The sequence below is a fragment of the Perissodus microlepis genome, chromosome 15, assembly GCF_051167445.1.
Source record: "Perissodus microlepis isolate ML-2025 ecotype Zambia chromosome 15, ASM5116744v1, whole genome shotgun sequence".
Lineage (NCBI taxonomy): Eukaryota > Metazoa > Chordata > Actinopteri > Cichliformes > Cichlidae > Perissodus > Perissodus microlepis.
In genome coordinates this window covers 12793473-12819078 of record NC_140475.1, presented here as the reverse complement: position 1 = coordinate 12819078, position 25606 = coordinate 12793473, and the positions used below count along the sequence as shown (strand labels likewise).

The 25606-nt window shown below is 39.6% G+C and overlaps 3 protein-coding genes across 5 annotated transcripts; all 3 read right to left on the bottom strand.

The window, feature by feature from the left end:
- Positions 1 to 4898: 4898 nt before the first annotated feature.
- On the bottom strand, positions 4899 to 15629 carry ppp4r3a (protein phosphatase 4 regulatory subunit 3A). Of its 2 annotated transcripts, none has more exons than XM_084953103.1 (15): positions 14424 to 15629; positions 14190 to 14245; positions 13991 to 14089; positions 13228 to 13845; positions 12330 to 12407; positions 12115 to 12231; positions 10639 to 10755; positions 10416 to 10547; positions 9878 to 9980; positions 9634 to 9792; positions 9344 to 9513; positions 8340 to 8482; positions 7540 to 7730; positions 6550 to 6770; positions 4899 to 6000 (listed from the first exon to the last, which is right to left on the bottom strand). In XM_084953103.1, the coding sequence occupies exons 1-15, from the start codon at positions 14563 to 14565 to the stop codon at positions 5875 to 5877; spliced, it is 2472 nt and encodes an 823-aa protein (XP_084809229.1). In that variant the 5' UTR covers positions 14566 to 15629; the 3' UTR covers positions 4899 to 5874. The 2 variants fall into 2 exon arrangements, with proteins under 2 accessions (XP_084809229.1, XP_084809230.1); XM_084953104.1 differs by having other exon boundaries at positions 8340 to 8479.
- A 107-nt stretch (positions 15630 to 15736) lies between these two features.
- erh (ERH mRNA splicing and mitosis factor) lies at positions 15737 to 19261 on the bottom strand. Its single transcript, XM_084953105.1, has 4 exons — positions 19113 to 19261; positions 18576 to 18663; positions 17219 to 17339; positions 15737 to 17121 (listed from the first exon to the last, which is right to left on the bottom strand). Exons 1-4 carry the CDS (start codon positions 19113 to 19115, stop codon positions 17013 to 17015), a joined length of 321 nt encoding a protein of 106 aa, XP_084809231.1. The 5' UTR covers positions 19116 to 19261; the 3' UTR covers positions 15737 to 17012.
- Positions 19262 to 19947: 686 nt separating this feature from the next.
- On the bottom strand, positions 19948 to 25544 carry paplnb (papilin b, proteoglycan-like sulfated glycoprotein). Of its 2 annotated transcripts, none has more exons than XM_084954116.1 (12): positions 25329 to 25544; positions 24879 to 24988; positions 24625 to 24685; positions 24433 to 24535; positions 24235 to 24362; positions 23432 to 23752; positions 22935 to 23111; positions 22708 to 22858; positions 22542 to 22622; positions 21141 to 21294; positions 20938 to 21013; positions 19948 to 20557 (listed from the first exon to the last, which is right to left on the bottom strand). In XM_084954116.1, the coding sequence occupies exons 1-12, from the start codon at positions 25383 to 25385 to the stop codon at positions 20276 to 20278; spliced, it is 1701 nt and encodes a 566-aa protein (XP_084810242.1). In that variant the 5' UTR covers positions 25386 to 25544; the 3' UTR covers positions 19948 to 20275. The 2 variants fall into 2 exon arrangements, with proteins under 2 accessions (XP_084810242.1, XP_084810243.1); XM_084954117.1 differs by having other exon boundaries at positions 19948 to 20554.
- Positions 25545 to 25606: the final 62 nt, after the last annotated feature.

Genomic DNA, 25606 nt, shown 5'->3' with positions numbered 1-25606 from the left:
GACACAGAAATCTGAAGATGAATAGAAGGCGTGAAGAGTGGACGGAGAAGAGATACATGGTGAGGCCCTGTCTCGAACCAAAGGGGCTTCTGCCTTGACCCGTAGCCCTTTCGCTTTCCCGCAGCTTCTCGGTTGCCTGTTGACCACACACGCCGCCTGGCACAGCGCGGACGCCAACGCCACACGACACAGAGCCGCCATCAAAGTCTCAGACACTCCAGCAGCAGGAGCCATCAGGCCTGGCTGAATGGAGGAAGAAGAAGCAGAAAAAAACATAAGCGTTTTGGTAATGCACAGGCTTTCAGTCTGTGGAAATACAAAAGCGGACTCAAATAGTGAATGTCAAGCACGATTTCGACTGCTACTGTATTTTGGAACAGTTCTGTTTGGTTAGTTTTGGATTACGGACAGAAATCAAAGCTTGTCAAGACCTTAACATATAGCGAAAGGTTTGATTTGTTAAGTCGAATGGTGATTTTAATGTACACAGTAGCAGCCTGACAGGGTGACCGGGGCATTGGCTATATGTGTGTGTGTGTGTGTGTGGGTGGGTGTTTGTGACTGCCTCACATGTTCAACTCCAACTGAACCATGTGTCTGATTCTCCCTGTTTATTGGCTGAAAACTGATACCTTTAAGGGCTTCATTCATGCCACATTACGTGAGGTAAATTCAATATCTCAGACATCATGGTTGGCCCATTCACCTCCTTGCCCTGGGTGATTTTTACATGTTGGATGTCTGCGCCTCCCAGCGTTTTCCTTCACAGAAACTGCTGTGTTTCCCAGTGCACTGCTGCTCAGCCTAATTTCTCTTCAACACCTTCGGTTTTATTTTATTCAGTGTGAGTTTTACGTGCTTTTAATAGGGTCAGAAATTTACGCGGGTGGGGATTTTATCTGCTAGATTCCGACGTGTGAGCTCACATTACTGGAGCAGCATTAGATGTAAACTCCTGGAAAGTACGCTGCTTGTAGGAATAGATTCAAGTTTGAGTGTTTGTGTGCGTGTGTGTCAGTGAGCGTCCAGCTATCTGCAGCTCAAGCTGTGGATTTACAGTGCGCCTCCAAAGTATGCCACCAAGTCTTCTCACACGCATGCACGCACAAAAACAAGCACACGCTCTTGGGCGCGGAAGGTGCGCTCTTTATCACTGTGACATTTCCATTTAACACGCAGCCCAGCAGCTCGTACATTCACATCCATGTTTCCTGTGCCCCATGCCGAGGCACAATAACAGCCACTTAACATTTAGCAATAGCAGATCAGCCCCAAATTCTTCCACTTTCCATCGCTTCCATGGGAAAGCTCATTATTTATCTCTGATTTAGAGTGACAAGAATTATGAAGGGGCCACGGTCTGCTAGCGAGAAACAAAGGAAGCACGGGCTTACTGCTGGTTTATGGTGCACATTTAGAAGCCGTTTTAGCTGCACTGAACTTAACTGTTAAGCTGCAGTGGATGCAAGTTATGAGGAGAGACAGAAGGAATATGACAGCAGTTTCCAACCTGAGGGGTGGAAAGCATTCCCGACCTAACTCCATGGGTCATAGAAGAGATTTAAAGAGCAATTACGCCAAAAAAGTTTATTTATTTATGTATGCTTTAGTCTAAAATTTATGTTGGAAAATGCTTTCACCTCCTGATATTGCTTTAAATCATTCAGGATCACAGAAATAGTTGAAGACTGCGTGTAGAGGTCATTGGTTTTCATTACTTCACAATAAAATACAAATTACCCGTTTCAATATTTGGCCCAAAACATACCAATAACACTACACTAAACACTATGGGCTTTGATCAGATTATCATCATCAGGTTCAGCAGATGTCACTATACTGTAAATCAACACGTCAGCTCTAGATGGAGTTTTCAGGGTAAATAACATTACAGCAATATGCAAGCTTGTTAGCATGATCCAGAGGAGAGGAGGGACAATCTCTAAGAAGTCAGTTATTTGAAATTATCTTGATATATAGATGTCACTTTGGAGACCTCATATTTTTTCAGCCACCACTTCAGAAACATGTAGGTCACAGTATGTTGGACTTCTGTTCGTGACTGCATCTCACCTCTGCTTTAATGTAAACCATATGTGACGGATGAGGACTTTTCCTCACTCTTTTATTCGCTGCCGACGGATGCTGACCCGAGGCCGTCCCGGCTGCCCCCCAGCCCCGGGGGTTCCACGTCGGCCTACCGGCCTTCTCTCCGCCCGAGGGACGCCCAGCTCCAGCGTTTAACACGGTGATTAATCACGCACAGCGGAGGACGCGCTGCACTGAACACGGGCAATCACCTCCATTAAAGCGGGGGAGCTCCGGCGGACACAGAGAGCACTTTGTGCCGGGAAATACGGGTCATTGTCTGCCGCGACGCCCGGCCCGGTAGGGAGACATAAAGGTGGACTTTGTGTGAGTGTTTAGACAAGCTCAGCCAGGCTTCCAAAAACCGCATGCGTGCCACATTTCCTCTTTCATATATCCTGATTTAGTTACCAGGATTACACGGGATAAAATAACTCCCCTTTCCTTCCCCATCCCCCACTGATCAATTAAAGGTGCTTCTCAAAAACTAAAAAAATAATGAGTCTGTTTAGAAATAAATGGCATGGAGTAAACCAAACACTGCACATAATAAGGTTGATTACCTTTCTACGTTTATAAATCTATGCATTGATTGGCATCCACAAGTGGTCTCTACCGCCCCCTACTGATTCTGCTCTCGTTTCGTTAAAGCAAAGAAATCATAGCCCTAAAAGAGAACCATAAATGTCAGACACCTTGCTATTTATAACTGCGAGTGTCCAAAAGTTGCACTTTGCATGCTCTGAACCATTTTGGGAAACTGGCTGCTAAAGTGGTCTGTAATGGCTATCTAAGGCTATAAACTAAATTGATCATTTTAATTGAAAATAACGTGACTTTTGTATGTTCGTAACTTCCCTCCCTTGCTTCCGCTGCTTGTTTCTCTGATGCCCCTGATTGTATCACAGCATCTGCATCAGTTGTAATAAAAATGTTCACTGCTGCAGAACAGGGAGTTGGTGGACACGTTTCCAGGGTTCTTGACAGGTAGGACATTTTGTTCTGAGCAGCTTATCAACTTAATAAGGTGATAAGATCAAAAGCTCTATAAACAGGTATGTGTACAGACAAAAAATAAATGTTATGTGAGGCCAGATGGAATAAAGCGAAGCAGTAAAAACAGATTGCAATCACTACTGATCAAAACCACCACATTGTCAGGGAGGTATATATTTGGTGGCAGGGAGTATAACTCATAAATTTCAACCTTGTTTGAAATACACCATTTTTTTTGTTTCTTATGAAAGTATGCACACAGTATAGTAGTGAGCCTCATCTATACTATCATTTGTTCTGCTACTTTTAGCATTTGCATAGATATCTACTAATGCAATCAATGTATAGAAAGTTGACAACTGGCAGACAGTATGCTTTAGGAGTGGAGCTGATCAAGACAGCTGTCAAAGAGACTTTTCATTGGCCCAGTAGGAAGCTGGACAGCAGCGTCCCTGATGGGGGCTCTTCAGCCTGGCAGACATACAGGCGGGCAGAGCCGGGTGAACGACTTGGCACTGGAAGTGGAGCTGGCATTCTGGTGAAGCAGTGGCTGGCACCAAGACCAAGCTGGCCTCTCCCGTGGCAAAGAGGGAGATCTCACACATATACACACACTCTGCCACACTCCTGCTGAGGAGCAAACGGAGGCTGGCAGGGAGGGCTGCTCTTCAAAAGCTGCTGTTGTCTGGAGATGGCTTTCATGTGAATGGGGGCCTTAATAGGCGTTGTGCGACGGCTCTCGTTGCACGCTGAGCACCGAGTGATCCTCTTCTGTTGGGTTTTAATTAATAAACAATGTTTGAAGGCCACAATGCACTTGGAGGGACAACACAGTGACTTCTTGGTGGCCTTGATACTGTTTGTTTTTGAGTTGTACTCAGACTCCCACTGAGGTGACCACATAAACGGGAGGGTGCTGACATTTTTCGTCAACTTTTTTTTTTCCACTCCAAAAAAACAAAACACTTGCATGGCTACAAGTGCTGCAAAGTGCTTTCAGTTATGACGAAGATTAGCAATACCTCTTCTAAGACTGATTAAAGAAATTATAACCTCATATTAGTCACTTATATGAGTTGGCAGAAGGAATCATACTGGTATAATACCATCAGGATAACAAGTTCTAATGGAGTCTACTTGCAAAATTGCAGTTGTGTATCTGACCTTGTTTTTAAATACATAATAGCCAGCATCTTTAACAATTTGTCCCCAATGTGGTATATCAAGCACCCATGTTCCACCCATTACCGTCTCAACAAAGAAGTTAAAAGATGCCACATGTAATACACAGTATTTTAAAAACAACAGCAAGGTATTAATACTTTCTCTGTGGAGGAGTTAATGACTAATTTCTGTAAGGACTGCAAAGCACAGTTGAAATAACCCACAATTCAGAGTTGATTCTCTCATGGACCAAGGATGCCATCTGGTGGATTATTAGGAGATCAGCAACCAAGTACACCCCCAAAAAACTTGGGATACCTTGTCTGCTAGTTGGAACATAATGGTAATACTTTAGTCCCAGGAATTACAGATCTTTCTTCAGTTTGACCTTCTAGTTTGTGGAACCATTGTGAACCAAAAAGAACTGTCTGCGCTACAGAAACAGGGGCACCCATCTTCTAGCAAGGAGCCAAAAATTGTGTAAGATGTATTAAAGTAGATGCAGCCAGGAACACTTGATTACTAGGACAAAGGGTAGTAGGACATCTTACAGCAAAGATCATTTTAATGGTCCCAAATTTTCTGAACAACTAGTGTACACTCATGTAAAAGAAAGGAAAAACAAAAGATATGACAAAATTCATCACATCTAGAATTCCACTCAATCTTTAATCAAGACGGGATTACAAATTCTCCAAAAAATCTGCAGTTTCAAAGGGCAAAAAGGGTAAAACTAGCTCACCTACTGAGGTCTTTAAAAACCTGTTCAAGTGTGACTGAAAACGTCCTGAACATTTAAAGGCAGGTCTTTTTTTTGTAGTCATTTACAAAAAAAAAAAAGAGAGAAAAAAAAAAGACTGTGACAAATACAGAACATAAAAGAAAATAATGAAGAAACTGCTGGCTTTTTTTCCTCTTCGGAGAAACAACGTCCGCTGAGGAACGGCGACACTGATGACATCATCAAATGACAACAAGGACAGCGCTTTGCCACATGCTGCCTCCCATCTGGTCCTATATGCTAACTTAAAAAGGGAGAAAAAGCAACAGACAAAGAGAAGGGAGAGAGCAGGGGAGAAAAGGAGAAAGGAACAGGAAGGAAGTGGATTCTGAGGAGGGGACGGGGGTGCGAGTGGTGGTTCTAGGTCTGAATTGGCCGACCCATTTGGGCCACTGTGATGTCCTTCCCTGAGTGGGGGGCAGGTGGGGGTCAGTGGGTTATGGTCCAAGCCCGCGAGCTCTCTGGGATTTCAGTCTGTGTTGTATGTGTTTTTTGTATGTGGTCTTTTCCTCCAGTTGCTAAATTACCAAACTCATGGCTCATACTGTTTGAGTCTGCTGAAGATTTATTGAGTGAAATTTTTTTCCCCTCTCCAAACTTTCAATCGTCTCTTCCCATTTTCAGACGGTTTTTCCACTCCTGGTCTCCTGATTGGCACTTGTATGAATTGGACTAGTGTGAGGAGCCTTCAGATCCATTCACAGTCTGCTCCTCATGTGGCCACCCGTTGACACTGAGCGGTGGTTTTCATTCATTCAATTTGTTTACAAGTTTGATCGTTCCTGTGTAAAGTCTATGCGCTGAGACTGCCTGAGCGGTGCACTAGCTGAGACAGTGACGCTTCTTTAGGAGCTCAGCTTGGACTTCTTTGAGGGTGGCAGAGGGTCTTCTTTACTCTCTCCATCCTCCTCCTCTTCCTCCTCCTCGTCATCATCATCATCAGGATAGTCCACAAGTCCCACCAAACCTCCCTGAAGCAGAAACGAGACACCCAGTTTGCAGAAACTGCAATTATTATTTGCAGACATGTTTTAACACTGCTTTCTTTATAACTAGCAATCATATGCCCATTACACATACATATCAATATTGCATGCAATTCTTCACAACTACTAAACTCACTGCATTTTTTTCCCCATTTTTGTATATTATTTGGTGTTAATTGTCCTCATTTTGTGCAGTGAGTCTTCCATTTTTAGAAATCTATTAAATCCATAAATAACACACTTTCTGATAATCTGGATCCCCCCTCTATTTTTCCACCATGTAAATAAAGTCAGCTAGAAAAAAGATCCTAGTCCAGTGGCACAATGGTTATCATGTCCAGTTTTTGTATTACATAACAAGAATAGAGGGGGAGTTGTGAGAAATCTAACAGTATATGTGTGAAGATTCATAGCTAAATCTCATTTCTTACTAAATCCTTCACTTAAGTGTTTAAAGCATTGCCAACACTGTGCAAATCTTTTTTTTTTAAACTTTGCTCATTAAGAAAAAAGAAAAAAAATGTTGACAGGTACCTTTGTGGTTACAGTTGTGGTGGAGGGTGAGCTCCGTGCGCCTGAGCCTGGAGAGCCTGGCGATCCTGGCGATCCTGGAGAACCTGGGTTTAGTGAGGCAGATGAAGGAGGGCTGGAGAGGCTGGTTTTAGTGGAGCCCGAAAAGGAAAGCTTGAAACTGGGATTCTGTCTGCCCGACAAGCTCGACTTTCCCAATACTTCTTTCTCCTCTGAGTCTTTCACTGTGGGTCAACATGATGAGGTGATAAAGAAAAGGTCATTCTCTCATTAAAATTCTTTAAAATTTTGGAGGGGTGAATATAATTGTCTCCTCAGAAATCAGGACAGGCTTTTGCAAGACATATTTTCCTTCTTAGGTGTCTCTCACTACTTATAAATATACCTAGCCAGCATGTAAAAACTGGTCCTGAGTGGCACTGCTATGCTGAACCAAACAAAAACAGTCTTCTTTGAGTGAATCCTTACAAATGCAGAGCAATACATTTGAAGTACCTGAATATACCTTTAATGAAGTCTAGTTTGGTTTGCCATACAAGACAATAACAGAACACATTATGTGCAAAGCCCAATGCACCATTTTTAAAAAATCTAAATCAAAATAACTTATCTTGGCTCTGCAACACCTTACAAGCAAATTTCAGGAAATTCAGTTTGGTAGTTTTTGCTTCTTGCTGACAAACAACACAAACAACTTTCATCTGGGGAGGAATAATGTAAGAACCATATACACTGGTGATTTCCCCATGACTACACCTAAAGCTGTCAATGTAACCGAGACAACCCAATTACAATGTATTTTTAACCTAAAATTTGCCATTATATCTGTAACCCTGAAATACCCTTTATAAAATCTATTCTTTTATCAAATTTACAGGGGCTTCGTTTTCAGAAATAATCAGCTAGTAACATTAATTTATATAATTAACTAAAGAATGGGATTCTTTCCAACCCCAATTTCCCACCAAACACCACAAGTTTCCTTACACGTACATTTCTTTCTTTCCATGAACTTGCTAATTGGTTCCATGAGGTCTTCCTCACTCTTCATTTTATCAGAGGGAGGAACAACTGCCTCGCCATCCTCAAGGTCATCTTCATCTGCGTTGAACCACATCTCCTCCTCATCCTCCAGTGTCCGTGCATCACGGCGGAAGCGGTGGTTCCTCAAGATGGAGCGCATGCTGTCAAAGAAAATGCACAGTTCAGTAATCAGGAAAAAAAAAAGAAGAAGAAGATTTTCTATTCTTTGAAAGCTCTTTTGTTAGCCAAATTTCCTCTTACAGAACTAATGTAATCCACAAACATGTGGTTTACATTAGTATACACATACACATGAAGTATACACATAGCCCAAGAAGCTGTTATAAAACATATACCACATTCATTTAAAAATTAAGTCGATATTTTATAACATAAAATTTAACAGAAGTATTACAGATTAACAAAACAAACCCATCCAGACTGGTCTATTGCTTAACTATTAACGGTTAGACTGCATTTAGTTGCAAAACCTTCTCTATAAGTGGAAACTTGCTTTTGTACAGTTGCTGAAATACAAGTGTAAGGATGCGTTTCAAAAGAATATAAACTGGGCACGATTTACAACACAGCAGCTCAAAATAGCACTATGACTCAACAAATCTGCCTTCACAAAAAAAATTCATGAAAAAAAATTCATCAAAATTAGTCATTCAAGATGTCACACGCACTTTTTCCATTTAGTGTCAGACAAACATTGTCTGTCAATACATAATTAGATAAAGGCAGCAGTCAAGACAAAATCTTCTTACCTATCAAGTTTGGGGTTGTCCTGCCTTTCTCGTTGTTGTTCATACCGCAGTTTTAGGCCTTTAAATGTCTGGACGTAGTCCACATCCTCAAGAGCCTTCCAGTAGTTCTCTATTATATGAGCCGTTAGAGACTTCACATCCTCCTGGGAGCAATGGCAATTGGGAGCGGAGAACACAGAAATGGTAGCAGAGGGGGAAAGTATGGAAAGAGAAAAAGATGGGCAGTTTACAGTTTTCGATAAAGCAGAGTGGAAAAAAAAGTTGGAAAGAAGCCAATGAGGGAAATACAAAAGGTAGATTAGAACTAATTATAATGAATGCACACATAACAACTGGACTCCGAGCATTTTCAGACCTATAGTTCCTTTACTCTGGTCCAAATCAGGTGATGAGTTTGTAAACCTGTAGCTTTTTCTTCTGTTGTTTGCTTTCTTTTTGCACTGACAAAACCCCAAGCTAACTTCACCACCATCTCCTCAAAACGGTCTTGGGCATGGTTGTTTTGGTCAGAACCAAACAACCTTAAAACACGTCACAGTTTGGTTTAAATGGACTCAAGACCATAGGTGTGAAAATACTTGTAAACTTTTAGGGATTTAGTTTGACATCGTACACATATCAGTTCCTCTGATTAAATATAAAATCACTTAAGATAGGCATTAAAAACGTATTCTCTCTAACAAATAATTACAGCTATGTTTGCATATCAGTTAGCCATACACTGGTTTTTTAAACCTGTAAGACATGACCAGTTTTTTCAGTACAGGTTTTACAGGCTCTTCAAATGTGAGAAGCAATAAAAAACAGGAACAAAAATCAGTAACACAAGTGAAACCAAACATTTTTTTCCCTCCAGCTTCCCAAACCAAGTTAACCATGAGATGTACAGACTGCTATTATGGCGCTCTGACATCATTTATATGCTGATCATGTCGCTCAAGGTTCTTTTGTGTTAAATATATACTGTTGTTTACCTATTAAATTTTGGTATGAAAAATACTCACCACACGAACATACTCAAACATCTCAATAATAGCAGAGTTCATGAGATTGTAGCGTGAGCCGTTATTGAGGAATGCCTTGATGACAGGTTCAAAGAGAAAATTTCTCATGATGTAGCGATTGTAGAATTCATCCTTTAGACCAATAATTCTTCGCATGAAACGCAGGGCGCCTGTGCAGGGAGAAACACAATGTTCAATATTAAGCAATAGATGATCTTATTTGTCAAACTGACTTTAATTGTATTGTTCTCTACTTTGACAGATATAGAGTTGGAAGAACTGTGACTCACATAGAGCCAGGAAAGCATGCCGGGAGCCTGTGAGCACCAATACCCTCCTGAGAATATCCTTGTTGATGATGTAGTTCTTGATGTGATAGGTGTGATGCTCAACACAAAATGTTAGCAGCTCCAAAATCAAGGCCAGCAACTGGGATGTTTGAAAGTCATCTAAAGGAGGAAAGAAAGAACGTGAGAAAGCTAGCAACATAAAAACTTGTAGATTAAAAAAAGAAATCTAACAAAAACTCAGTACCTTTGCTAGGTTTTTCTTCCGTGGTGTTGGCCAGTAGTGGAGCTGATAAAACATGCATACAGTGCTTGTAGAAGAAGCTCAGAAACTCAGTTTTTTCTGTTTTCTGTAAAAAATAAAATAAAAAAAATAAGGAAACAGAAACTTTGCTGAATTGCTAAATTTTTAAATGTACTTGAGCTTTTCACTCCAGTTCAAAAGAATTACAAGCAAGAAAGTGAAGCTGCAGATATCCTGGCCAACCTGTTGAATTGGTGGCAGTGATGTTTTCAGTTACTAGACAGTAACTTGATTAACAAGGAAATCTGCCCTTTTTTTTTTTTTTTTTTTTACTGATAGGACTATTGTCTTTGTCCAAAGCGCAAGAACCCACAGACATAACATTTGTTCTCTTTTGTATTTAAGCACTTACACATTTTGAAAGCCAACTCTTATCTGCGCAATAGACTTGTTTTGTTTTGATTTTTGTTTGTTTTACAGTCAGTGTAAATAGTACATACACACATAATGGAAACTATGTAAAAGCAGCATTCACACTCACATTTGCAGTAGCAAGCATATTCTCTGGATCCACCAGAGTTCGCAGCAGACCCATTAACTGCACTGCACCACCAAGCTCTGGGTCTGTGTCACAGATCATGTGCTCTATGATCAGGTTGATCAAGAGGATGTCCTGAAAGGCAAATAAGTTTTAGTTTATGTGCATCATTGTGATAAATGGACATCATTCCTATTTATCATGTTGCCTTTGTGTATATACTCACATCATCATTCTGCTGTGATTCCTGCATGACAAACTCTCGTACCATGGAGGGGTTGTATTCCACCAGATAAGAGAAGATATCTGTGGCTGCCCCACGCACCTGAACATCGTCCATTCCCTTTTCAAAATTAATATATTTATTATATTTATCAGCAGATTTTTGATTTGCACGCCAGGAAATTTTGAAATGTACTTTAAAATTGTTCAAAAGTAATAACTTTTAAAAAAGGAACAACCTTTGTTGTTTCTCTCTCTGATAAAATCAAGAGTGATATAATGAAAACAAAAGTCATGATCAGCTTCAAAATCAGCTTGTGTGCACAGGTTTAAGAAGTACATGTAATTGTATCGATATAGTGAGAGCAAACAATTCAAAACCCAACTCAAGATTTCAAGAACAAAAACTATCGATTTAAACATAACAAAAATAAAAAGGTCAGTGGCAAATTATAGAGAAAAGACCCATACAGTGAAAGGACACCTCACTTGCACGTTTACGCATTATTATTGCCATTTTGTGAGGTGCTAAACTGGTTTCCCCATGTAAAGTTAATCAAGTTGCCCCCCCCCCCCCCCCTTTTTTTTTTCCCCATTCCCCAAGAAAACACTTTAAAATCTGTAAATCTCTCTGCCTTAGTGCCTGACCTTGCTTTAACTCACAACAGTAATCATTAAGCTCGAGTTTGACTCATGGTTGCACTTTAGTAGTTCTTGTAATGTCTAACAAATTCTTTGGACAGTGAATCCCCATTACCCCAATGACTATATGAGCAGAAGGTCTTTCCTGACCTTCCTCACATACACTTTACAAGCAGATAATATGAATTGTACCACCACCAAAAAAAAATCTTATTAGCTTACTAGCCAAAAAGCCCATCATGCCCTGAAACCACAACTTTGATGACTAACTGCATGCATGTTCAATGTATGTTAAGCCTCAGTGTTTATCACATAGTACTTCTTTTAAGCCCATTTAAACTCAAATTCCATGTGAGAAGTTAAACACACGAGTTAACTAAAAGAAAAAAATAAAACTTAATTGAAATTTATTTTTGACAAGGGATGCATACAAAAGAAATATGCTATCTTCTCAGTCACAACACATTTAATGCTACAGATATCACATGCTGGAGTCTGATTCTGCTTTCTCAACTAGGTGTTCCTGTGGTATGCCCTGGCAACCTTCAAGTACTGTTCAGCAAAAAATAAATGTAATGAGCAAACTAGCATGTTCCAGTTATTTTTTAATAGAATAATTATAGATAATTAGAACAAAAAAAGAAGATTTTGTTGTTATAGAATTAAGGGACATACTACTAGTATGTCCCTTAATTCAATTTTATTGCATCAGAAAGTTGAAGGCATCACCCATGATCAAAATGCAACATCACCAAAGCTACTGACGTCAACAGACAAATTATTTTAGTGCGAGAAAACCACAAAACTATTCATCTGAGATTAATGCCACTGGACTTACCAGAATAACCTCTAGTGCAGGTAGAATGCCCATGTTTGATAATGTCTTGAAGAAAGCATCCCTGTTTTGAGGTTGTAATGTTTGAGAGAATGCACAGAACTCCTTTAGGAAGTTTACCTAAAAGGAATAAACAAACAGAGGTCAACAAAACAAAGATCTTAAGAGTTTGTGACTGCAACAACTTTTAATAAATAAATTATTAAATTCTGGTATACCAGTTCGTGTCTTTTGTCATCATCTGTGGCCTCATCTGTTAGCTGTGCAAAGAGGTCTGTCAGGAACTTCTCATCGTCCTGACATCAAAAAAGGGAGATGAGATTTTAAGAAGTCAGTATTAAGAGTATGATTGATATGTCAATGTATGACAGACACCCAATTTTCACAAGTTATAAAGCTGTTATTGGTTTACAATGGTACAAGTCTGACATAATTACACAGAAAACAAAAGTGAATTGCATCATGTTTGTCAATGAGAAATTTGGAGCATAAACAATGTAACCTATCTGGTCATAAAAATACTTTTGATATGTTTATGCTGAAAACACCGTCTCATTCAATGACATCTACTACCACTTTAAATATTTTTTAAAACCTTGGTTAGTGAACGGTTTGATTTAAGCTTGCCTGCCTTATGCTAATTAAGGAAGCAAAGACTCATATCTGTAGTGTTTGACTTCAGAGCGCGATATAGCAAAGAACACCAGAGTCAACAATGTGCCCGTTTCAGTTTTCCTCTAGCGCAGCATAACAGATTTACACAACACTACTGTGCCTCCATGGAGACAGTCATACATAAACAATGCTGAGTTGACACAGGATAAAAACACAAAGGTCACATGATCATAAAAGGCTGCCAGACAATCTCAGACAGGGTAAAAGTACAATCAGTCAAAAATAAAACCAATGTACAATCCTATAATTACTGTAATTTGAGGCTCACTAACATTTCATAAAAGAAATTCTCCTTTGTGAGGATTACAGTATATTCACAAGTTTACCTATTTATAACACTTGCTTCAATTAAACCATTTAATTAAAATGTAGTGTTTATACAAAATAAAAACAACAACCCCATACTGTTAGATCATACTACTACATGTCTGCTTATCTCACCTGTAGCATGCCCACAATCTCCACCTTGTTGAAAAAGATGAAGGAGTGCAAGGTGGACAGCATGTTTTCCTCAAAAACAGAGGGCGTGGGCAGCACCATATCCTGAATATACTGCACCCGATATGTCTGGTGAATTTTCTGACGCAGTTCAGGATCAGAGATGGGGATCACCTCCTTAAACCGGGCTGTTTTAGTGAGAAACTCACGATGCCGCCTTGGATGCGGGAGTGCTGGGTCAAACTCCAGGCAACCAATGACGTCCATTATGCACTCATCAGAGAACATCACCTCAAAGAGTGCAGTACGATTCAGCAGGAAGATGCCTTTCATTATTTCATACAGGTGGTGCAGTCCCTCTCTGTTCTCCAAATCCTCACAAACACGGAACAATTCCAGGAGCTTGCGAATATAGCCTTCATTCTCCACAGCCAGTGCTAGTTTTTCACGCCGCAGTGGTGATGGGAGAGAAGAGGCCACCAACTCAGCCAGGTCCTCCAAACGGTTCAGTTCGCATGGCGGTAATTCCAAACCTGGGGATGACATGTCATCAAAACGCTCCTCCTCCGATTCGTCCACCACATCCTGTGTAATGTCAACTGAAGGGTCCTTTCCCTGCACCTTAACAATAAAACACAAGTGCGGACAAACACATTAGCACCTCAGGATGTAACTACATAAGGGATCACCAGGAACACAAATAGCATCAAACCCACAAACTAATGGAGATGAAAAACTCAAACCCACACAAATTAAGTACACTAACCTGGCATATTTTCTCCCAGATTTCATCACAGCCAGCCTTCTCCTGGAAACTGAGTGCTAGATCATAATTTTCAGCCTCTGACCACACTATCAATGTGTCCTTTTCAAAAGAAAAACAAAGCCAATTTACAATAAACAGAGCAGAATGGGGGGGGGGGGGGGGGGATCAGTTTTGTATGTTCATCATGTTATGTACTGACCTGTTGTTTCTGGTAGGCTGTGTTTGGGTTAATTTTGGACTCCAGCAGAAGGGAACCTGTCAGGTTTAAAACAAAGGTAGCCCAAAATTGTAGGTTACTGCATTTGCTTCAAATAAGTAATACGTGTGCAAATTTCAGGTGATACAGGTGGTTAAAATGAGTGCGGAATGTATTGTTTTTGTAGTAATAACTGAGCTACTACAATAATCGTGTGGCATTCCTATGTTCGCTTACCATCGCTCTCTGCTCGCACCAGGAGAGACGTGCCTTTCAAGCGCTCCACATAGCCCGACGAGACGTGCCCGGTCCCACGGTCATCCCACTGTCTGTCCTCATTGAGGGTATAGACTTTGACTCGCCGACGAGTGTCCGTCATCCTGGCAGTTTCTTGTAACCCGTTCTCCCCTTCCGGGCCTTTTACGGGGTGCCTTCTTCACCTAGTAACGCCACAACTTCAATTCACTTTTTACAGCTGCTCACTTCTACAAGAGTATTAACTAAATATGAATCGGCGGGGGGTCACTTAGGATAAGTTCTAAAAAGCAACTTAAAAGTGGAACGCCTCAACAAGTTTCCAGCAGGATTTCGCAATAGTTGTTAAAATTATTACTGCAATATCTCGCATTTCTTGACGAGCTGCCTCAAAACTTACACTGCCAGCACTATAGGCAAGGCGCCACGCAGAATCCGCGTACAAACCATTGTAGGAAGCTAACGACAAAATTAAAGAGCGGAGGACGTCGTTAGCTTACGCGTTAAACGACAAAACAACGAATGTCACTGCAATATACAGCTGAGAACAGAGTACTGAAAATGAAGCAGATGTTACGATGACTGGCTCACGAAACACTCCTGCTTATATGTACAGTTTGTACGCTTACAGGTAACGTTAGCTATCAACCCTTGCGAGTTAACTCGCTAGCTAGTACGCTAAGTACCTATGCTCCACATATTCAATGTTAAACTACCATTTGAAGCAGATTAACTAGAGCTAGCTGTCGATAACATTACTTTATACTTGCGGACAACAGACACCCGTTTTAAGCCTGGAACAATGTTTCTATTCTTCTTTAAATAATACGCCAGCTAGCTAACGTTAGCTGCTATTTCTTCCCCAAGTGTTCCGCCATGTTCTGGCTCGGGGCCGCGGAGAGACCACTCTCTCCTTACTCTTACTCATGCATCCCCAAAACTGTGCAAACCAACAAACTGGAGTCGTATAATTACTTGAAGGTTACGCTTTACATTATACTGCTATTTGCCATTCATTGCCGATGTCTTGCTCAGATAATTGCTAAGTGCCCCCCGTGAGTATTCAGCCATCTTGGGTCCCTTCACAGTCAGTACGGGGTTTCCAGCACGGCAACAACAGGGCAGCCCGCCACATTTAAAGAGACAGTAACAGAGAAAATAAACTGAATTTGAGGCCACATCCAGCATGAATGGGTCTAACTTTTGCGATACTTACCTGCCAGCCACACTATCATTGTGTATAAAAATTCAGTGTTCATCGCACTAATGGTCGCAAATACATGAGTGGACACCAGTCAGAAACAATCGTTTATTTTGTTTCAATAAAAGAAAACAGAAATGCAGAGTTGAAATCAGTTGTTATGCAAAACAGCAGGATTACAAAAACGTTTTATATCACAATGGTGGGCTTTTAAAACATAATGAAACTCAGAAACGTCCATTAATTATAGTAACAAATATCCTGGGTCGTCATGTGATCACCAGTCTTCAGCCACTGATCTACTTCAAAAATAAAACGGCTGCTTTCAAAATCCACAACATCTTGAAATTCAACCACCCAGGAAAATGTACATAGGGAAAAAAATGAAATAAAATTCACATAACTTTTAGGGAAACTGAAAAACACACAAAAAAAGTTTTTCTACCCCGTGGAGTATTTCTCCATTCTTCCCATCATAGTGTAACAACTTAAACATGCAGGTTCCCAACCATGACCCAATTTTTCAGTATAAAGCCCAAAATGTACAGTTTCACCCCAATTATTCCAAACCTCTTTTGCCAATGAAAACGATGTGAAAACATTCCCTTTGTTAAATGGGCAATGCAGTCTTTACAAAGAAAAAGAAAAGAAGCCCTTTTCATACATGTAGTCTTTTTTGATGGCACACGTCAGATTCATAATTAAATGACTAACCTCATCAGTTATTTTTTATGTATTACTTCCAAAAGGTAATGAATACGAATGAATTCATGTATGGCAAATGTCCTGCGAGATCAATGACACTTTTGCCACAGTTGCCAGTATAGCCGTTTTCACACACAAACTTAAAATGTTGGAACAGGCATATCAGGACATTGTGTAAAGTTCTTTCTCACATGTAACACAAAAGCAAGCCTTCCATGTGGTTTAGGTGAGGGAGCTGCATTATTACAATATCCTATAGAAAGGACACAATATGACTACTAAGTTCCTATGCGCATTACATGAATTTTGTTCCTGGCTGAAATCCATTTTATGTCCAATCCAACTGCATCACACATTTGTGTTCTTACATGCACCTCTCTCAGGTAATGTCAAGAAAGACATCAGGCTGCAGTGCACATGTGAAAAGAGCTTACGTGTCTGAATGAAGCTGCAAAAAGTGGCCTGAATGGAAAAAGTGCCGTCACTTAAGCACAGTGGTGGAACCATGTCTGAAAAGGGCTTTGCGTTACAAATTACAAACACAAACACATGCTGCCAAGGATGACATTTCCAAAAAGAAAATCCCCAAATTTTTTCACATCCCCCAATTTTTCCCCCCAATCTCTCTTCCTCATGTTTGGTACAATATGAAAGAATTCCCCCTGTCAAACTGACTTAGCTGCTTGCTGAGCCTGACGCCGTAAGAGGACGTATATCTTCTCCTTAATCCAGTCTTTGTTGTATGGTTGATATGTTTGAGTGTCAGCTCTGTATCTGTATAAAAAGTAAAATATTTTATTGAAACGTGACCAATGCATCCAAAGGGAATGTTGTGCTGCATTCAAATTCATACACAGCTAATTATACTTACACGAGACAGCTCAGATCTGCCAAGTCATCAATAAAGTCGAACAACTGACTAATGTCATAAGTAATGGAGGGACTGTTTGGATTCATCCTCTTGAGGTGCTCTTCATACATTTTGCAAACACCTGGGGAAGAGGCAAATAACATGCTGAATGGAAGCAAAAACAACAACAACAAAATGCAATCTACAGGAAAAAGTTAAAACAGCAAAAAAACAAGAGTAATTTGCATAGACTTTACGGTGTACAGTAATCACTGAAAGAGAAAGACAAGATAAATAAAGAGGCCCTAAAAAAGGGAATAAAGTAATAAGTGAAAACAAACAAACCTTTGGCGTCACTTTCTGTATTTGTATCTGTATTTATTAGAGCTATTTTGAAATACCTTGTATTTAACTGGTACGTTAATCTGTTATTTACTGTTCTTACTGTCTTGAAGCAACTGTGACCACATCATTTCCTCTGGGATTAATACAGTAGTCTGAATCTGAAAAGTGTATACTGCAGTTCAAGACACACAACACAATTGTAAACACCTCTTACTTTACAGATAATAAAGGCATTAAAAGGTATATGATAACCCCATTACTACGGAATGGATAACTTGAGTAAATGTACGTATTTTTAATCGCAGTCAGTTCTGAATATCATACTAATGATTATTCTTTGTGTAAGTGAACCTTGATTAATCTCTGTTCAATAGAGCTCAACTGCAGTTCAAAACCCATTAATGTAAAGCAAATGGTTTCCAGTGTATACTTTTAGTCTGTGTGCTGAGAGTGCTTTCAGTCACAGTCATCCTGTTCTTTGGGACAAGCTGCCTGCTGACCTGAGGTCAATTTGAGCTGTGTCAACATTCAAAAAAAGATATAAAACCTTTTGTATTCTTTTATTAAGTTTTTTTGTAGTTATTTTTAAACTTTTATAGTAAGTTTACATGTTATTTGTGCTATATAAAAAGGATGTTGACATAAAAGAATTTTATGTTTCCTGAGTCCATAGTTTAAAGAGAGTCACATAATTAATATATATGTCTTTTCTAATGTTTTCTTTTTTACTTTCCAGAAACTAGAAAGTGATTACTGTCAGTCTGGGTTTTTGTTTTTTTCTCCACAAATTAAGCTGAACCACATAATCCCATACACAGACAATACTTGGTACTAGGATTAATTTATTATTCACTGGCCTATCATTCGTATGTATTTACTATGAGAAAAATATCCTTTAAAAGAATGAGGAATCACAATAGATGATGAATTCAATAAAATTGCATCTGCTACTACTACTTGTTACACTGAAAGTAAATATTTAAAAAAAAAAACTGCGAGATGATTTATGAATGAAAACATTAAACAGACTCACCCTCCATGCATTCATTAACTGACTCATAGTCAGCGTATGTGCGGCCCTCTGGTCTCTTGGTTGGTTGGACAAGCAAAATTGTGTGCGACTGTAAAATGATTGATAATGTTTAATACACACCACCACGTAGTTTCTCTGTGTCAAACCAAAGCACCTTAATTGGGCAGCTGATGCGAGTTTTTTGCGAGTTTTTGAGACTTGTGTAACCTTCTGCCCAGACATTTTCCAACACCAGTGTAAGGATGGTCATTCAGCTGCAGACCACCGACTTCATCAGTCTTTTACAAAACATCCACCTTAACGTTACTTCAGCCACATTAATAAAAATATGCAATTTGATAAAAATATGCAATTTGATTAGATGGTGAAAATAAGTTTTAAGAAACAACGAAGCGGTGGGCAAAAATGCGTGTTTGATAAGAATAGCAAAGCGTTAGCCTCGAAGCTTATTAGCTTAGCTGTGTGTGATTAGCACAAGCTAGTGTGGCCTAAACTTAGAATTATTAGCTATTTAGATGTAAAATAAAACACACTTACCATCTCTGTTTTCAACGCAAAGCCTCGCTATTTACTGTCTATGCAAAACTGAAAAAAACTCGTATTCAGTGTAACTTCTCAGAACCCCGTGCGATGTAGCTGTTTGGGCTAAAAGAAAATAAGGGGAAGTGAAAAAGACCTCTTCCGGTTGTAAAATCGAGTCCCTTCAAAGTATAATTTTTGCTTCAAAATAAAAGTCCGATAATGCAACAGTAATGATTAAAATGAGATTTTTTTTTTCAGCAGACTTTGTTTGTAAAGGTACACATTATTTTGTCTAAATTCTCTTTTTTTAATTATCATAGACATTATTTAAATGGACCCAGGTTGTGCATCTGAAAAGTGTAGCCAGCAGAGAAGCGCTCTAAAGCTGCCTTACTTTTAATGGCCAGTAGGGGCTGAAAGCTTTGTCAGCCCCTGCAAGTCTCCTGCATAAAAGACTTCTGGTTGTACAGAAGTTTGTGGGGAAACGGCCACCCAATAAATGACTTTTCTAATGAGTTTGTGAACTCACTTGCTAATTATTTAATGGGGAAAAAATGTAAATTTAAATTGTAGTCATTATATTGTTTTGCTGTTTACACATTCACTTAACATAGAGAGATCTCTGGTTCATCCCTGGGAGGACACACAAAACCCTTCAGGTCTGCATCAAGAAAGACATCCAGCATACAAGTGGAGCTAGCTGTTGTGGTGACCCCTTGTGAACTTGGGAGCACCTCTGAGTAGCTTTTACTATTATCCTGCTCGTGTATTGACATGTCAGTAATGATGCCCTACAAGAAATGAAGATGCAAATAAAGCAATTTTTTTTCAAAATTACAACATAGCTGAACATTTATTAATTGGATATATGATTTAATTTGAGTAATTACAATGAAATAATTTTTTGTTTTAATCCCGACCTACAGGGCAACAACACATACACTGACATAGTGGAGATCACAAAAACAAACTGAAAGACAGTGAAACCAGGACCAATAGCTATAATATTTGTGATGGTAAATCATATTTTTAAATGAAATGTGTAATGTGGTTTGTTGTTCTTTTTTTCTTTATTTGGTGTGTATACTATAGGCTACATTTGTGTACCAAAATCACTTGATTTTCTTCAAACAGAGAGCATGACTGGGCACTTTTGGAGATATCAGTGACATGTGTGGTTATGGCCTTGCTCTCAGAAGGTCCCTGAGTGTCGCTGTCCTTGTAGTTTCTCTTGGAGATGTGGATACAGGCACCCTCGCCACACCTCCACACTCTCGTTGGCATGCCTCCAGGGACACAAAGTTGTTGGGATTGCCCTGGCAGCCTCCATACCAGAACTCGGTACACTTGGCAGTGGCAGGATTATAGCAGAACCGGACCGTCCAGGTCTCACAGGGGCCCTCATCACGAGGCAGGGAGCACAAATTGCCAGTGGATGGAGGAGTGGGTGATGGGTGCTGCTGATATAGGAGAAAACAAAGCAATATATACATTATATTTGTAGTGTGGTCTGCAGAAAAAGAGCTGCAATTGTTAGACATTTTAAATGGTGAAAGAAATATTAAGCGTTACATATATGATTATATAATTGTTTTGCAGAGACAAAGATACTTTCTTATGGTTGTTATTGTGAATAATGCTCTAAAAACACATGATATTTTATCCCTGTAGTGCTTCTATTTGACCATATCTTTTTGGTGAACACTCAAATTTAGTAAACTTGGCAAATACTTTGTTACTAAGTGAAGGTCATCACTAGAGTTATATACACAGCTGTTATATTATTCAGAAAGGTTAACTGTGACTGGCTCATAAAATCAGTTAATAATGTGATTCCTACCACAGTCTGGTACTCAGGACACCCAGCCTGTCCGAATCCTTGAGCGGGTGTCACCCCATCCAAACAACAGCCATACCTAAAACAGAGACGATGATTTTTCTTTTTTAATTTCAGTTTGAAAATGGGGAAAATTTTTCTCTACACTTTCACATCACTTTCGTCTGCATTTTCTGCAAAATAGTGTTTAGAGGTATTCATGTTACCTAGTGCGGACACATTCCTGTGAGCATCCCAGGTTCCTGGGCCCCGTGGCAGAGGTACGGCCATCAGGACAGCAGCCGTAAGGGGACTGCGTACAGTGAGGTCTCACCTCATTAGGGTAAGAGTCATACACACTGTTTGTAGCTGGCCTTGAAACTAAAGCAAGTAAACAAATGAGGTCAAATATACTGTATGCATGCATCCCTTTCTAATTTTAAAAGCTTTTGAATAACATTTCTTAATAAGTCTGTGTAGGTTCTCAGTCATCCAGGTCATTCTTTGTAGGTAATAAAAGATAAGTCATGAAAAGTTTGTTGTTGTTGTTGTTGTTTTTAGTTTAAAAAAAAACAACAGCTTTTATAATACAGAAAACGCTTCGTAGAAGGAAAAAGAAATGGCTGTGTTTGAGCTTGTGGCTTACCTCCAGTTATCTAAGTTGGAAATTAGGCTAAAACAAGTCTGGAATTTTCTGTTTGTCTATGAAATACAAGAAGGCAATGGGAGGGCAGCACAGTCATAGTCTAGACAGCAACAATTACAACATGCCGAAAGCGTACATTATCTTTATTGCATGAAGAAACCTCAACTGTGTTACAATACTAAAATTACTGTCTGCGCCTTAAGAAACTTTTTTTTTTTTTTTTTTTTTTTTACAGTGGCTTTGATTTCACATATATAAAATGCACTCTGAGTTGTGAAACACTGCTACGTCTGTGTGGGTGTCTCTAAATGTTCATTAATTCATTATTCAGCACTGTAATATCAGTTCAGTTCAAATTAGTTCAATTCAATTCAGTAGTACCAAATCACAAGAAAAAATGCCTGAAGGAGCTTTGTACTATAAAGCAAACCCCAAAAATCAAACAACCCTATATGAACAACCATTTTGCAATAGTGGGTAAGAGCATAGAGACAGGACTAAATACAGACTACGGGACAGAGAAGACACAAATTTGGTGCTGCAGTGGTGTGTAAACATGTGGGCAATGAAAAGAGGTGAGTAGACAAGTTCTTGAAGCAGTCTGTGCCCTATAGCAGTATAGCTACAATCTGCTTCAGGGTCAGCCAACCCAGCCTCAACTATAAGCTTCATCAAAAAATAACATTTTGAGCTTAGTCTTTAAAGTAAACTTCCCCCAAATCCAAACTGGGACCTGGTTCCTGAATTCCAAACTGGGACCTGAATGCTGAAGGCTCTGCCTCCCATTCTGATTTTAAAATCTCTAGAAACCACAAGCAAGCCTGCAGTCTGAGAGAAAAGTGCTCTATTGGGATGATATGATTCTATGAGGTTCTATTACAGACAACGGTGATCTTATGTTGTAGTGCCACATATAAAGAAATTGCATGCTCAACCATGCAAAGAAAGATGGTAACATTTCCGTATATTGCACTCTTCATACCTGAAGGTTCTTCTGGAATATGGGGCACAAATCCTCTAATAGTGCTTCCACCTGGCCTTGGGTCCTGCACACTTGGGGCCGCTGGAAAAGAAACAAGGTTGACAATATAAAATAAATAAATAGAAGTAAAAATTATCAGAACTTGCTGCATTCAGATGTCACTCACTTTGCACCCCAGGGCAGGGCTGCGTGTTGCATTCCTCCACAGAATGTGGTCTGTGAGCTAACCCACAACGATCTTCAGGGTAGGGGTTCAAATCTGTGTCAAAACAGGCAACTCTCCTCTCCCTCACACCACCACCACAACTTCTCGAACACTGCGAGATAAACAAAGATAGTAACGCGGAAAGGAAAATAACAATTAAAACTTTTTTTGGCTTTCTGTTCCCTTACCAGGCCGTACTCTGTCATATGCCAGGTTATGCGTGTGTAACAGGCAGGTCTGCGGCAGGCCTGGACAGCAGGAGGTCGAACCAGTCCACTACATGCATGATCAGGCAGATGTTCGCCTCCTGGTCCAACGCAAACAACTTCCCTTGTCTGCTGTCCTTCTCCACAGGTTGCTGAACACTGACCATCAAATGCAACAATTTAGTTAATATTTTTAACTGATTTGAGTTGATAAATACAAGCAGTGTAACAATCATATATGAACAAGGTCATACTCTATCCAAGGTAGGTGTTGTATCAGCCAAAAAAAATTAAAAAGGCAAAGATGGTCTAAGTAGACATAACTAGTGTGTTTTTCTGTTTTTACAGATTTGAAAATCATAGTCGGATTAATATTACCTTAAATACTATCAACTTAAATACCATAAATCCTGCTCTCATTCTGTTTCATATCATTAGGATAGTTCAAATATGATAGTTTTTAACTGTAGGAGACATACTCCACTGAAGCTGGACACGCTGTACTCTGCAGTACATGGATGCATGTTGCAGGCCTGCTGACTCCGTGGCCGTTGCAGGCGCTGGGCAATGCAGTAAGTCTCGTCGACCACACGGGGGTTCACTGCGTCCTCAACTACACACTCCACACTACGATGCTGCATGCCTCCGCTGCACGAGGCAGAGCACTCGCCAAACACACTAGCTCTATAGACATATGTGAATGTCTCTCTTGGACGAGGAGCAGCAACAACAACTGGAGCAGAGGAGTGTACTGAGTTAGTGTCTTCATCCAAGCCCATAAACTCTCCACGGGTCAGTATCTAAAAAAAAAAAGACAAATTATTAGGAAATAACTATAAGAAAAAGAACCAACAGGTATTACAAAAGTGAAAAGAGTCCTATAAATCCCCTTTTAGGAGAGTAAAATTCTCTATGACTAAAAGAAAACTAAAAGACTGCATCCACAGTCAAAGACAGGGGCCTAGTTTCCACTTTAAGGATAACAAATGAAATATCTTATGTATTCTTTTTCTACCTTTAACTTCAACAATCTTTTTTTTCTAAATCTGGCTGACAAACAAGAGTTAGCAATAAAGAAAATAATTTTGTTCTTTGCTTTGAACAATCTGCATCTTTAAAAGTAAAAAATATACAGATGGTCTTTCGACCTTATTTAGATTCATTTTTATGCTCTATTCTAGCATCACACCCTGCTCTTGGATCATTTGGTACATTGAAACCCAAATATTCAAACTAAGTAAGAGTCACATGCATAGGTCTAATCTGCAGCTCCAAATCTCACCCTGCAGACACCATCCACACAGATATCACTGCGGCCCACGTAGCACGGGGTCCCATCTACCACTGCAGTTCTGTGTCGGTAAAAGAAATCCTCTCCTCTCGGGACACAGTTGAGCTCACATGGATTAGCTGCTAGAAAAGGTTAGGGAGTCACAAACCTAAAAACACTTAAATATTTTTGTACATATCGTACATGTACCTCCACAATAAGGCAACCATGTGTAGCGTTTTCCATTAAAGTCCATTCTGTCAAACTGGGAGCACTGCTCCTCCCTGAAATCCCTCGAGCTCACTGGGCATTCCTGCATGACAGGAAATCTAATATATAAACAAGATACTATCTATTTTCTCTTTGTGCAAGTATTTTTAAATGGGTTTAAAGGATAATTACATGTGTATTGCAGGTGCGGAATGATTTGGAGGATCCTATGCAGTTATGTCCACCATCTGTCCTGCAGAAGGAAATGAAATAAATGGCATTTGCACACTTAAGTGTTAAAAAAGACACAAATTAAAAACGATATAAGAAGAGTCTTTTGTAATGTTACAAATGAATACAAAATTACCTTAAGTTCATATATTCAAAACACAATAGCAATGAATATAAATATGAGGCTCTTTACTCCATGCATTTCTTTGCCCTACCTTGAACTAATACATTTCCTGGTTCTCACTGCCACCCCTGTGCCACAGCTGCGGCTGCAGGGTCCATAGGCTCCAAACTCACCCCAGTAGTCGTGGGTCGAACGTGTCAACTAAGCAAATAAGAGAAACTCAAAGTCAGGCTCTGGAACATGCTGTGCTCCCACATGGGACATCAGGACCCGACACAAATCCCTAACTCACACACTAAAAGCATGCAAGTCGCACTAAAAAAAGTAGCCACAAACTAACACTTATACATTACACAACATTTTTACAAACCTGTTCTGTGACACATTGAACTAATCATGCCTGCACATCAGAAAATAAATCATTTACCACTTAAAAATAAATAAATAAAATCAAAGGAATATCTTCCTGTGTCATAAGGTACTGTTGATATGAATCTGTAATAATACAACACTATTAATATTGTTAACATAAAAAACTCACTGTAAAAGCAGGTACAGCCAGCAGCTGTAGGAGTCCCAGGACTTGCAGGATGTTCATGTTCACCTTAAGCCACTGCTGAACTACTGACGAGGATAGCAATTAATTAACGCAACTTACAGTGCAAGAAATTCCATTTAACACAAATGATGTGCGTGCAGTTCATTCATCCATTAACAGATTAATGTGTATCAGATGAAACCCGAGTCCCTCAGGACACCTGCTAAAGTATTAACAAGTATCTATTCCATGCAAATACAAATGAAAAGCTAGATAAAAAA

Coding starts and splice junctions, on each gene's coding strand:
- ppp4r3a (XM_084953103.1), bottom strand. CDS start 14,565: ATGACGGACACTCGTCGGCGAGTCAAAGTCTATACCCTCAATGAGGAC. Junction 9,514..9,633: donor GCATGCTTTCCTGGCTCTAT/GTGAGTCACAGT, acceptor CTCCCTGCACAG/GCGCCCTGCGTTTCATGCGA. Junction 7,731..8,339: donor GACAACCCCAAACTTGATAG/GTAAGAAGATTT, acceptor TTTCTTTGACAG/CATGCGCTCCATCTTGAGGA.
- erh (XM_084953105.1), bottom strand. Junction 17,340..18,575: donor AGTTAATGAATGCATGGAGG/GTGAGTCTGTTT, acceptor CCTCTTCCCCAG/GTGTTTGCAAAATGTATGAA. Junction 17,122..17,218: donor GCAGATCTGAGCTGTCTCGT/GTAAGTATAATT, acceptor CTTTTTATACAG/ATACAGAGCTGACACTCAAA.
- paplnb (XM_084954116.1), bottom strand. CDS start 25,385: ATGAACATCCTGCAAGTCCTGGGACTCCTACAGCTGCTGGCTGTACCT. Junction 22,859..22,934: donor ATATGACAGAGTACGGCCTG/GTAAGGGAACAG, acceptor TTTATCTCGCAG/TGTTCGAGAAGTTGTGGTGG. Junction 22,623..22,707: donor GCCCTGCCCTGGGGTGCAAA/GTGAGTGACATC, acceptor TTTCTTTTCCAG/CGGCCCCAAGTGTGCAGGAC.